We start from the raw sequence: 12,435 nt of genomic DNA on the forward strand, positions 1-12,435 counted from the left end.
TACTCAACTTAGGCAGTTCCTACTCAAATTCAAACCTGCCTAACAGTCCAAAAAAATATAGCATCATGGTCCTACTGCATCTATACGAATGGATCGATATCAAGACTGTTTTGTTCGTTTCTTTTGTGTTTTTACTGTTGAGTGATTATATCAGACATAAAGCACCGAAGAACTTTCCTCCTGGACCATGGTCTTTACCGATTATTGGACACCTTCATCATATCAATCATACGAAGATTCACCTTCAGTTGGCAAAGGTAAATACTTTTTGTTTGGTTATCTGTAGGCTAATGTAATTCGAAATCAGAAGTGCATTGAAATTCAGCAGTAGGCTATTTAAACTTTCTACATAGTTTTAAAATCATATTTTGAAGTTTGCAGAAAAATATGGAGACATTTTAAACATTCGAATTCTTGGACCAAGAATTGTTATTTTGAACGGATACAAAAGAGTGAAGGAGGTGTATACACAACAGGGTGATAATCTCGCAGATCGACCAGTCATACCGATGATTAATGACCTTTCCGAAGACAAAGGTCAGTCTTGTAAATATATTTCATAATACTGAAGTTGTGGTTTTGATATAAATTCCATCTGTGGAGTTTGGATTCACACCATAGACCGTGTCTACACCTGACGCGAGTGACGCAACATTGGACCTTTTTCCTACTTCACACTGTTCACAGACTGTGATTACACGTTTTAACGGGCATCAGCATGGTAAATCAACGTAAGATACAAGGTAATGGAGCCTTTTATACATTTTCGTGTTTCTTTAGAAATAAATAATGGACAAATGGAGTCTTTAAACACCTCAGATGTAAAGTTATTCGCTGTCAAAGTGACGTCAAAATGAATGGGAGTCAATGGAATGCTAACAGCAGGTGAGGGTCTGCTAATCAATGGCAGTCCCCGGGGAAGATTCAGATTTTTCTGAAACATTACCCCCTTGCTCACTACCCTATCAGGCAATGACTTTGCAGGCAGCGTTTGCGCACAAAGGTATCTCACGAAACTAATTTCTGACAGACTTCTGAAGTTTAAAAAACGGTTTAATGATTTACAGCGAAACAGAGAGCTTTGGTGAAAACCAAGCGAATATAATCATACTACAATAGTAACGTTGGTCAGATTGTTCTGTTACGTAAAATATACGCAATGATGCAGCAAGTTCCGCTTCACTGACTGAGTTCATCAACCACAGTATCGCTCATATGGATCAGCAGCAGGAGAGTATCACCACCACGGGGCGTGCAGTGCAAGCGCTCGTGACGCAGGTGTCCGAGCTCTCCCAACAACTCCAACTCCTGAGAAATCCCACTGCGCCACCCACACCGCCAGTTCCCCCCACACCACCGGAGCCGAGTAACCAACCTGAGCCACGCCTAACTGTTCCTCAGAGCTATGCTGGTGAGCCCAATTTTTGCAGAGCCCTTCTTACATGGTGTTCTATGCACTTCTCCCTGCAGCCCAGGACCTTTGAGAGAGAGGAATCCAAGGTGGCGTTTGTACTCACCCTTCTCACGGGTCAGGCGGCACTATGGGGGACGGCGGTGTGGGAGAACCAAGATCAATGCTGCACCTCGTTCCAGGCACTCGGTGCCGAGATGAGGAGGGTCTTCGACCGTGCGGTGGCAGGCAAGGACGCTGCCAGACTCCTCGCGGATCTAAGACAAGGTGATCGTACGGTAGCCAACTACTCTATCGAGTTCCGAACATTGGCGGCAGAGTGCAGATGGAACGAGGAGGCGCAGTGGGACATGTTCCTGAATGGGCTGGCCGACCGTGTCCAAAGGGAAATATATATCTTGGACCTTCCCCAGAGTCTTAACGGACTTATCGACCTGGCGTTACGAGTGGATGCTCGTCTTAACTGCCTCGGCTCGGAGGCGCTGAAGGCCGATCGACCAGCGAGGGAGACACGGTAGGCCCCGTCGCCGATCACGAGCCCATGCAGGTAGGGAGAGAGAGGCTTTCCCGGGAGGAGAGAGAGGCGGAGATCCCGAGGACTATGTCTTTACTGCGGAGGATCGGGCCATTTCTAACATTCGTGTCCAGTAAAAGAGCAAGCCCAATAGTAATGAAGAGGCTACTATCGGGTGGGAACAACATCACGGTAAAGAATACCTTCTTTTCCGTTGATGTCTTCACAGGGTTTCCCCAGGTTTGATCACCCCAAATTTAAGACTTTTTTAAGACCTTTTTAAGACCACTTTAATGAAAATTAAGACCTACATCGCACCTATTATGCAGTCGTAAAACACCAGATCAAATCCCAATAATGACTATTACTAACAAATGTTTTAATTAAAAATACATTATTATAAAAAAAAACTCATTCAACAACACACTGCAAAGTGATGTTTTTGGTAAATATCAAACATTCATAACAAGAAACAGATAAACTAACTTTTCAAATCGTCTAAGTAAAGTTTCTCAGCATTCAAATTGCTTCAACCATTGCTTGGTGAATGTTGCTGATCTGTGGACACCGGATAGTTCATTCATGGCACAATGTTTCTTCCTGGCTTCCACGCGCTGTTTGATCCGTTAATAACGGAGAAATGTGAATGTTTCTCACTAGATCTCACAGCGACGTTATTACTTCTGTGGCGAATTCAAATTATTTATTTACTGGATCTCTTATTACCGCTGTGTGACAGTGTCGCTTGATCAAGATCGCTCACGCTGCACTGGTCCAAACTGATAAACGGTCCTTCAACCACACAATAATGAGTAGCTCAGTTTTGTTCTGCTTACATTACGTTTGCACATTTGATGTTGGACAATGTTGTGGTCGCGCCGGCGTCCCTTACATTATGAACGCGCTTGCCACGCCTACATTTGAAATAATTAAATTTTGGTCGGCAGGAAAAATGGTCCAACGAACCGTTCGGTTTGAAAATGCGTACACCGAACCGAACGACACTTCCCAATGATGTCTCTCAGGATGTCGCTTACTAGAAATTAGAAGTTCTCTGACGTTACGCTAAACCCTGTTGAATTTTACGTTGTTGTTGTTTTTTCCCCCATTTCACCTTGCGTTGCAGTCTGGTTGTCTTTGAATAAATAGGCTACCCAGCAAACACATTTACGTTGTGGCAACGTCTCTGGCACGTTGCATTTCTGCTATGGCAACGTCGCTGTATACGTGCTCGCAACATTGTAACAACGTAGAATTGTAAGACGTGACAGGGCTGTAGCAACGTTATTGCGCGACATTCAGCAACTGAGAGACGACGTTCTGACAATATTTTTAATATGGTGTACTTTTGTTAGATAATTATATACTTTTTATCGTTTATTGTTTATCTATATTATTTAATGGGGCTATCAACACCTGCAAGTGTAGCCTACACTTTGAAGAGTAAAAATGACATAAGGTTTCGTTAATTCAACTTTATTAAAATTGCATATAATCAAATTGCACTTCCAAAAGTCATACATTTGTGAAAAAAATAAAGAAATAAACGAATACACATTTATTTTAAGTATAATAAATAAAACATGAAAAGCAAAGGCAGATCAGAACATTTAATGAACAAAACCGGGTCTGTATGGCAGACAGTAGCCGAGCAGGTGTCACCGGGAAACATATCCACAAATCCAGAGGAGCAAAGAAACGAATGAGACTAAATAGCGGAAAAACTAAACCGTGCGAGCGATGCTTCATTAATCACATTAGAAATTAAAGCTGTAGGTTGTGTTTGATAGCTGAGGTAGGCTAAACGCAATACTCACGTATCGTTGCTCGATGATGAATGAGAACACAATGAGCCCAACAACAGGTGGTTGGAATTTAAAAGGCTGATTTTCCCGCTTCAGGGCAGTGACGAGTACATTATGTAGTCCAGTGGTTGTCAAGACACCCTAGGCACAACCTTAAGCAATGGCCCTGAACGATGGTTTAATGTCAACATTGTGACAACGCTGTAACAACTTCACCACACAACGTAGTTATAGCAACCTTTTGGCCATGTTGTTAAAACGTTGTTAGAAGGTTGGCTACGTTGTGCCAACGTTCTGTGTTTGCTGGGTAGTAGCCTATTATGAAATTTAAGACCTTCGTTTAAAAAATTAAGACTTGGACAACGGAATTTAAGACTTTTTAAGGCCTTAATTTAGGAACATGACATTTTAAAGGTGAACTAAGTAACTTTTTTTACCTTAACTGAACAGCTTCGAAGTCATTGGAATGGTTATATTACTTATTTCGGGTTGAATGGTGGTCGTTTCGCACCCACCTGGTGCCCGTGAGCGGAAAATACGCACTTGCAACTTTGTCAGGAAGTCTCGCGTTATATCAGGTCTCGCGATGTAAACAATTGCTTTACGGCCAAAAGAAATCTGCTAAAATGCCGTCATTATTGCGCTCCCTCACGCTGTCCGAACCCGAATGAAGAAGACGTTTTAAAGAATGTCCCATCTGCTTTGATGTCGTTGATCTGCTAGCCTCTGGTGTCTGAGAATAGCCAACGAGTTTTTACAACAGTGTTGTCAAATATCTATTCCGAAGCTGTGGGGGGAGCTCTAGAGAGAAACCTGCGAGCAAAAAGCGAGAATACAGCGAAGAAATCCCGAAGTTACTGAATGCAGCTTTAAGACCTTTTTAAGACTTTTAAGACCCCGCGGCTACCCTGCTTCAGCTTTCGAGAGGTTGCAGGGAGCATCCGTTTTCACAAAATTGGATTTACGTAACACCTATCATTTGGTTCGCATTCGGAAGGGGGATGAATGAAAAACCGCCTTTAACAGCCCCAGGGGACACTTCGAATACTTGGTCATGCCTTTCTGGCTGTCCAACTCCCCGGCGGTTTTCCAGGCACTCGTTAATGACGTGCTGAGAGATATGGTAGATCAGTTCATATATGTCTATTTTTTTCATCTTCTCTCCAGGAACACGTTCAGCACGTCAGACGAGTGCTTCAGAGGCTGCTAGAGAATGGGCTTTTTGTCAAGGCGGAGAAATGCGATTTTCATGCACAGTCTGTTTCTTTTCTAGGATACATCGTCTCGTCTGAGGGAGTACGTATGGACCCTGACAAGGTTAAGGCTGTGGAAGATTGGCCAAGTCCAGACTCCCGTAAGGCCCTACAGAGGTTTCTGGGGTTCGCCAATTTTTACCAGCGTTTCATTCGCAATTTCAGCCAACTAGCCGCCTTGACCTCCCCCAGAACGACGTTCAGGTGGTCCGATACAGCTGAGGCTGTATTCGCCAAACTTAAGAGCCGCTTCGTTTCGGCCCCCATTCTTATAGCCCCTGATCCCTCACGTCAGTTCGTGGTGGAGGTCGACGCGTCAGAGGTGGGGGTAGGTGCAGTTCTGTCTCAGCGTTCTTCCACAGATGACAAGATGCATCCCTGCGCATTTCTTTCCCATCATTTATCACCCGCCGAACGTAACTATGACATTGGTAACAGAGAGTTGTTGGCAGTCAAGTTAGCATTGGAAGAATGCCGTCATTGGTTAGAAGGGTCGGGGGTACCTTTTATTGTTTGGACTGATCATAAGAACCTGGAATATATCAGGTCTGCTAAAAGACTTAACTCAAGGCAGGCTCGGTGGGCACTTTTTTTTCAGACGATTTGATTTTTCTCTCTCGTACCGCCCGGGTTCCAAAAATGTCAAGTTCTTTGAGGGTTCCCGAGACATTAGTGGTCTCCACTCTGACATGGGAGGTCGAATCGAGGGTCAGAACGGCCTTAGAAGGGGTAACGCCTCCACCCGGTTGCCCACCGAATCGATTATTTGTGCCGGAGGGGTTACGGTCCGACGTTATTCAGTGGGGGCATTGTTCCAACGTTGCGTGTCATCCAGGAGTTAATCGCACCAGTTTTTTGGTCAAGCAACGATTCTGGTGGCCATTGATGGCTCACGACATTCGCAATTTTTGTTTTGGTTTGTTTGGTTTGTGCCACTGGTAAGACTTCCAAATGACCCCCAGATGGGCTACTCCAACTGCTGTCTGTCCCTTCGAGACCCTGGTCCCACATAGCGCTAGGTTTCATTGCCGCCCTCCCAGGGGAAGACGGTCGTTTTGACCGTAGTGGACCGGTTCTCGAAGGCGGCTCATTTTATTCCCTTGCCCAAATTACCATCTGCCAAAGAAACAGCGGTAACTGTAGTAGATCACGTCTTTCGGCTACATGGCCTCCCAATGGATGTGGTTTCCGACAGGGGACCCCAATTTGTGTCCAAATTTTGGCAGATTAAACATGCAAAATGTTTTTAAACAAAGACTGAAATAGTTTTTGGACGCTCCCACAAGGCAGTGTGTTGACCAATATTGTTTGATATTATGATGCTAGAGGGTTTGGAACTCTGAATTTGAAATGGTTCATATTGAGACTGTCTGCTATCTTACAAATTTCATTACTTTTCCGCAAGTGTTTCTATGGGCTGTCATAGACTCGAGCAGACTTGCACCATCAGTGCTTGGCCCCTAATCAGTGATGCCCTGACAGTAAACTGATGCCCTGTTCTATTTCTGACATACTCAAAGCACTCCCACTACTTTGGACATGAATGGATTTGCAATGCTTTGTCGCAGCCAGTGTAGACAGCCTGAAGCTGCTACAGCACGACACAACAACGGTCGCGTCCGGTGTAGACACAGTGTTAGATGGACGCCTATGACACTAAGAACAATTTCAGTTTCTCTCCAAATACTAGATTTTCATAAAATTGCTATGAGATCAGTATTGTGAAATGATAAAGTATTTTTAAATGTGCTGCGAACAGGTTTAGTTGCAGCCAGTGGATATAAATGGAAACAACAGAGGAGATTTGCACTCTCAACTCTTCGAAACTTCGGATTGGGAAAGAAAAGCCTGGAGCCGTCCATCCATCTTGAATGTCGCTTTCTGAATGAGGCCTTGTCAAATGAGAATGGTGTGTATTAAAGTTTGTGGAATGAAAAGAACTGTAACTAACTTTGTTGTTCTAAAAACATTTAGAATAGGATGCAAAGTGTAATTACTTCACAGTTATCATGATAATGTTTCAGGTCAACCCTTTGATCCTCGCTTACTGCTGAACAACGCTGTCTCAAATGTGATCTGTGTGCTTGTGTTTGGTAATCGATTTGAGTACAGTGACCATGAATTCCAGTCTCTGTTGAAGAACATTAATGAAGCTGTGTTTCTGGATGGAAGCTTCTGGGCTCAAGTAAAAAAATTCTTGTTAATTTTGCCTTTTATTAGCATCTTTATTGCTCAACTGAAGCATTTTGTACTTATTTATTTAGCTTTACAACTCCTTCCCATGGCTCCTGCGGCGACTGCCTGGACCACACATGAAAGTTTTTGCTATTTGGCAGGAAGTGATTGACTTTGTTAAAGAGAAGGTGAATGCACACAGAGCGGATTATGATCCATCAAATCCACGAGACTACATTGACTGCTTCCTTGCTGAGATGGAAAAAGTAAGACTCTTTCTGAAGGGGGCGTCAGTAAGTGAGCTGGCCTGGAATAGGAATTCTCTTTGGTAATAATAATAATGTATGGTTACTGAATTGAAATGCCTCTCATCTGTATTGTTTAGCTTAAAGACGACACAGCCGCTGGGTTTGATGTGGAGAACTTGTGCGTCTGTACTCTGGATCTGTTTGTAGCGGGAACTGAGACCACCTCTACCACTCTGTACTGGGGTCTCCTTTACATGATGAAATATCCTGAGATACAGGGTGAGAGCTTACTGTGAGAAATGGTATTCATATGCACATAAAAAGTAGCAGATACTCTCACACTCTCAATTTTGTCTTGGACTGTCTCTACTTTGTATCTTTAGCCAAAGTTCAGGAGGAGATTGATCGTGTTGTGGGAGGGTCACGGCAGCCATCTTTATCAGACAAGGACAACATGCCCTACACCAATGCTGTCATTCATGAGATACAGAGGATTGGAAATATTGCACCATTAAATTTTCCCCGTGCTACAGTTGAAGATACTCAGATAGGAAAATACTTTCTTCCAAAGGTACAGTATGACTAGTTAGTTGCACCATACTGTATATCTATGGACATTAGGACAATTCAGACCGTCTGTGATTGATTGATAGACCAAAGCTGCTAAGGTACCACAGGTCCTTGATAAACATTTTGATCCTGTAGGGCACAGCTGTGATTGGCAGTTTGACATCAGTGCTGTTTGATGAGTCCGAGTGGGAGACGCCTCACTCTTTTAACCCCGGTCACTTCCTGGATGCTGAGGGCAAATTCAGGAGAAGAGATGCCTTCTTACCTTTTTCTTTAGGTACAAGAAAACTCTCCTTTCTAGAAAATCAACCAATATATTTTGACAATTTCCATTGTTGTGCTGCAAATAGCCAAGCTTAATTTTCCATAGCTCTACAAAAAGTTTTCCCTGTAAAAAAAATCTGACTTCGAATTTTGCAACTAGATTTTTGCATTTTGCAATTTTTTACATTTTAACAATTAATTTTGCAACGGTAGAACTTTCCCTAACAAAATATGACTTGACAGCAAACATGACAGTTTTTACCTCCCACTTAATATCTTTTTTTATCACCGTGTCCCTTTAGGGTTGGAAATGTGCTTCTGTGGGAAATTAGCATTTGAAAAACAGAATATTATACTTTTTTCTTTTTTTTTCACACCACAATATTTTATATTGGAATGCAGTTATATCCATTTGCTTTGCAGAAGTTCAAGGCATAAGGTATTGTCTCTTTGTATTTTCTCTCTTTTCAGGAAAGAGAGTTTGTCTTGGAGAGCAACTGGCACGAATGGAGCTGTTCCTGTTTTTCTCCTCTCTGCTGCAGCGCTTCACTTTCTCTTCACCAGCAGGTGTGGAGCCCAAATTGCATTACAGACTGGGGACCACTCGGTGTCCCAAACCATATGAATTATGTGCAGTGTCACGCTAAAGGCCCCGATATAGGCTACTCGCAGCAAAGTTATTTTTCTTTCTTCGCTTAGGGGGTCTTAGTGGTTTGTGTTTGTGTATTGCGTGCACTTGTGATACTGTAATATGTAGGCCTACTGATTTAATTGTTTAAAGGGGTCCTATAATTATGGAGCTTATAATATGACAAAATGATTTGAATTTGAATTGTGTAAATTTGAATTATGGACAAGTGTAATCTAAAAAAAATGTAATATTATGTGGAATTTTAAATAGTTCTGAATTTGATTTCTTTAAACGAATATTGAACATTTGAAATTTAACAATGTTTTTAATGTTAATGTAAATGTTTTTATGGCTGAATTTTATATGTATTTTTGGTCCGTGTACTTTTGCGTCCATCCGTTTTTCCTTTTTTTACCCGTAATTGAAAAACGAAAAATAAACGGTTGTTGTATTTTTAAAACGCAAAGTTGAACAGCAAAATTTTTACTTGAACTGTACGCCTACACACCTAATGCTGCGCAGAAAAATAAATATTGACGTATTTTCACATTTTTGTTTGACTTTTTGCCCCTTTATTAAAGATTTAAAATAAAAGGTCCGTGTAAACTATCATCTGATCATTTCATTTCCTATTTGGAATGGAATAACGAGAAATGAAAAGACGGATCGTTTGTTCGTTTTTCCGTTTAGTTTAGTCCCGGAAAATGAGATTTCGGCTCGATTTCTCAATTTTGGTTTGTGGTTTACAAATCAGTTTATGGCTTTATATTTCATTCACACATGTGGGCGGCGCTGAAACGCCCCTTTCATCTGATTGGTCAAACCGCTTCATCTTCAGTAGGCTACAGCCAGAATAAGAGTCCATACGGCAAACTCAAATCCCACTTTAATAAGCTTTTGCACCACTCGCTGACATTTGATGCAGAAATATGTTGCTGGGAACACAATTAGTGCTGCTACAATGCTTCGTTTCTAATGTACGACACTTGAGAGATCACATGCCATAGGCTACAATATGCTGGCATGGTGTGGTGTTTTATGTGGGGCGTAGCACAAGATCCCGGGCCCTATGCATAGGCAGTCCTGATGGGCCCCCATGTTCCTCAAATCCAAAGAGGAGGATGAAAGGTCTGTTGCTACACTCCCTGATGTGACAGTTTCTGAAACTGAGGGCCATGTGTTTCACAATGTTATGGTCTGCTTGTACTAAATCTGACAAATATAATGTTGACATGATATGTAGCTACCGATGAGCTACCAAGCTACTACCTATGACACTGATTAGCCTATTATTGCTAATTTGAGATATTATAGCCTATTAATTTAAAATTAAACATGTTTCAAATTAGGCTATTATGGTGTGTTGTATGCAAACAGCATTGTTAGTGTACAGCTTATTTATGTAGCCTTTACCTCAGATTACATGTATAACCAAATTATCATCTGAAAGTATATGTTATGCTCTTTCAGTGGGTTGTCTCAGTTCATTTTTAGCACTAACGATCGCAGAGATATTCAAGCTGTTTAGCACTATAAATTTTGTGTTCTAGTTTGTGCTCACCTTTCTTTGAAAAGTAGTCAGTTACCAATTGTTTCCCCTAATTTTGTTTTCTTTCCTTCTCCTGTCTTTCCTTTCTTTTTTGGTGGCCTGATTTGGCTTTCTTTGATAAAGACATTTCTACAGCAGAAGTTTGCGCTCCACCAGATGCTCAACTAACTAACATAAATGCCTGCAGATGGACTAAACCATTTGGCACATTAGCAAGGGGTGGGACCGTGAGACCTTAGATAGTCTTTACTTTTATGTATACAAAATGTAGTCAGTCAGTCAACTAGCCTATTCAATTATTCAGCCAATACACTAACTTTACATTTGATCTGACATTTATTATGAAATTTAATAAGGAATTAAAAATATCCAGGTAAAATAAAATATATTCCAGACTTTTCAAGGGCCCTCTCTCACCTTGGGGCCCTTGTAATCAGTACTGATTTTACCCCCAGTCCGACGCCCCTATGTATAGCCTATTTAAAATGCAATGAAAATATTTGATATAATATGGATAAAAGTAAAATGATTTACTGTATTATTGTATGGGCAACAAGGATTGGACGTAAAAACAATGATAAACATGACATAAACACGTGATAACATGTACATAAAATTTCTCACTCGCCTTTTAATGAGATCAGTAGATGTGTGTGTGTGTGTGTGTGTGTGTGTGTGTGTGTGTGTGTGTGTGTGTGTGTGTGTGTGTGTGTGTGTGTGTGTGTGAGAGAGAGAGAGAGTGTGTTACACACCAGAAGCTGCTGTGTGCTCTTCCTAATTGAATGCAAGTATTATTTCTACAAACTGAGCTCATAACTCCTAGGACTGACAATTAATAACAAGTGTGTTTAAAAAAAATAAAAGAAATAAAAAAAGAACCTAATGTCACTCTCGTATGGTGTTTTTTAAAATGTATTTGCATTTGTTAGGCTAATTTATATCTAATTTAATTTCGCTCATGGAGATAGCACGGACTGGTGCCATGTTTTAGTGGAAGATTGCTGCCATCTACTGGAAAGCAAACACATTTAAAATTTAAATAACATGACATTTCAAGGACAGCCACTAGACGGCTGCAGAGCATTACTCACTGGCTCCTTTGCCATTTCCACATATTGTAGGTATTCATCTTTTCACAAGTTTTCATTTAGAATTGTGTTTAGACATTATAAAATCATTATTATAACAATAAAAAAAAATCTTTGGTCAAAGTATCTGAAGTATCATTGTTTTTTACAATACAGTCAAACCTGAACATGGTGTTATATGTGTGAAGGCCTATACGTGTGTGTTTTTGTATTCGTTCTGCATTGTGGATGTTTTATGGTGTCACCCCTTCATTTCTGTGTCTGCTCCGCATTGAGCTGTTTCTTTTTTGACAAAAAATGTAACTGAGAGCAATCCTATGGATGACTTTTGGGGGTGGAGTTGTTTGTGTTTTGGGTAAGCATTCCCCAATGTGGATGTGTTAACGTGTTGTCGCTCTCAAATCATATTCAGTTTTGGTTGCATGCATTGTTGTGAAGATAAAATAACATTTTGCACATTACATTTTTCATTGTATTGACTGACTCACACATCTGCCTGCAGACATGCCCAGCTGTACAGATTCATTTATAGATTTAACAACATTTAACCCAAGCCAGTGGTGACTAATCCAACTTCTGGAGGACCAATGTCCTGCAGTTTAGCTCCAGCCAATTCCAATACAATTCATCAGGTACAAAAGCTGTAACTGGGGTTGTAGCCTTTCAAGTCAAGTCAAGTCATCTTCATTTCTATAGCTTTTTAACAATGTAGATTGTTCCAAATCAGCTTTACAGCGATAATAGGAAATTAAAGTAAACAAGGTAAACCTAGAGTGCATATAATACCTTAAAGGCTACTAATAATAAAAAGGTACTTTTAAAAGGGTAATCTAATTCATTTTGAATTATTTGTTTAACACTGATTTTAATCTGAACCACTGCAGAAACTCTCCTCAGATCACAATTCATTAATTGCTATTTGTATTG

At 41.0% G+C, this 12,435-nt stretch overlaps 1 protein-coding gene across 1 annotated transcript; it reads left to right on the top strand.

Moving 5' to 3' along the window:
• LOC311305441 (cytochrome P450 2J3-like) lies at nt 1-10,339 on the top strand. The gene is made up of 9 exons (XM_084433160.1): nt 1-257; nt 375-537; nt 6,743-6,892; nt 7,008-7,168; nt 7,248-7,424; nt 7,544-7,685; nt 7,790-7,977; nt 8,112-8,253; nt 8,712-10,339. The coding sequence occupies exons 1-9, from the start codon at nt 66-68 to the stop codon at nt 8,885-8,887; spliced, it is 1,491 nt and encodes a 496-aa protein (XP_084289286.1). The 5' UTR covers nt 1-65; the 3' UTR covers nt 8,888-10,339.
• The last annotated feature ends 2,096 nt before the right edge of the window (nt 10,340-12,435 follow it).

The sequence above is a fragment of the Rutilus rutilus genome (assembly GCF_951802725.1).
Source record: "Rutilus rutilus genome assembly, chromosome: 15".
Taxonomy (NCBI): domain Eukaryota; kingdom Metazoa; phylum Chordata; class Actinopteri; order Cypriniformes; family Leuciscidae; genus Rutilus; species Rutilus rutilus.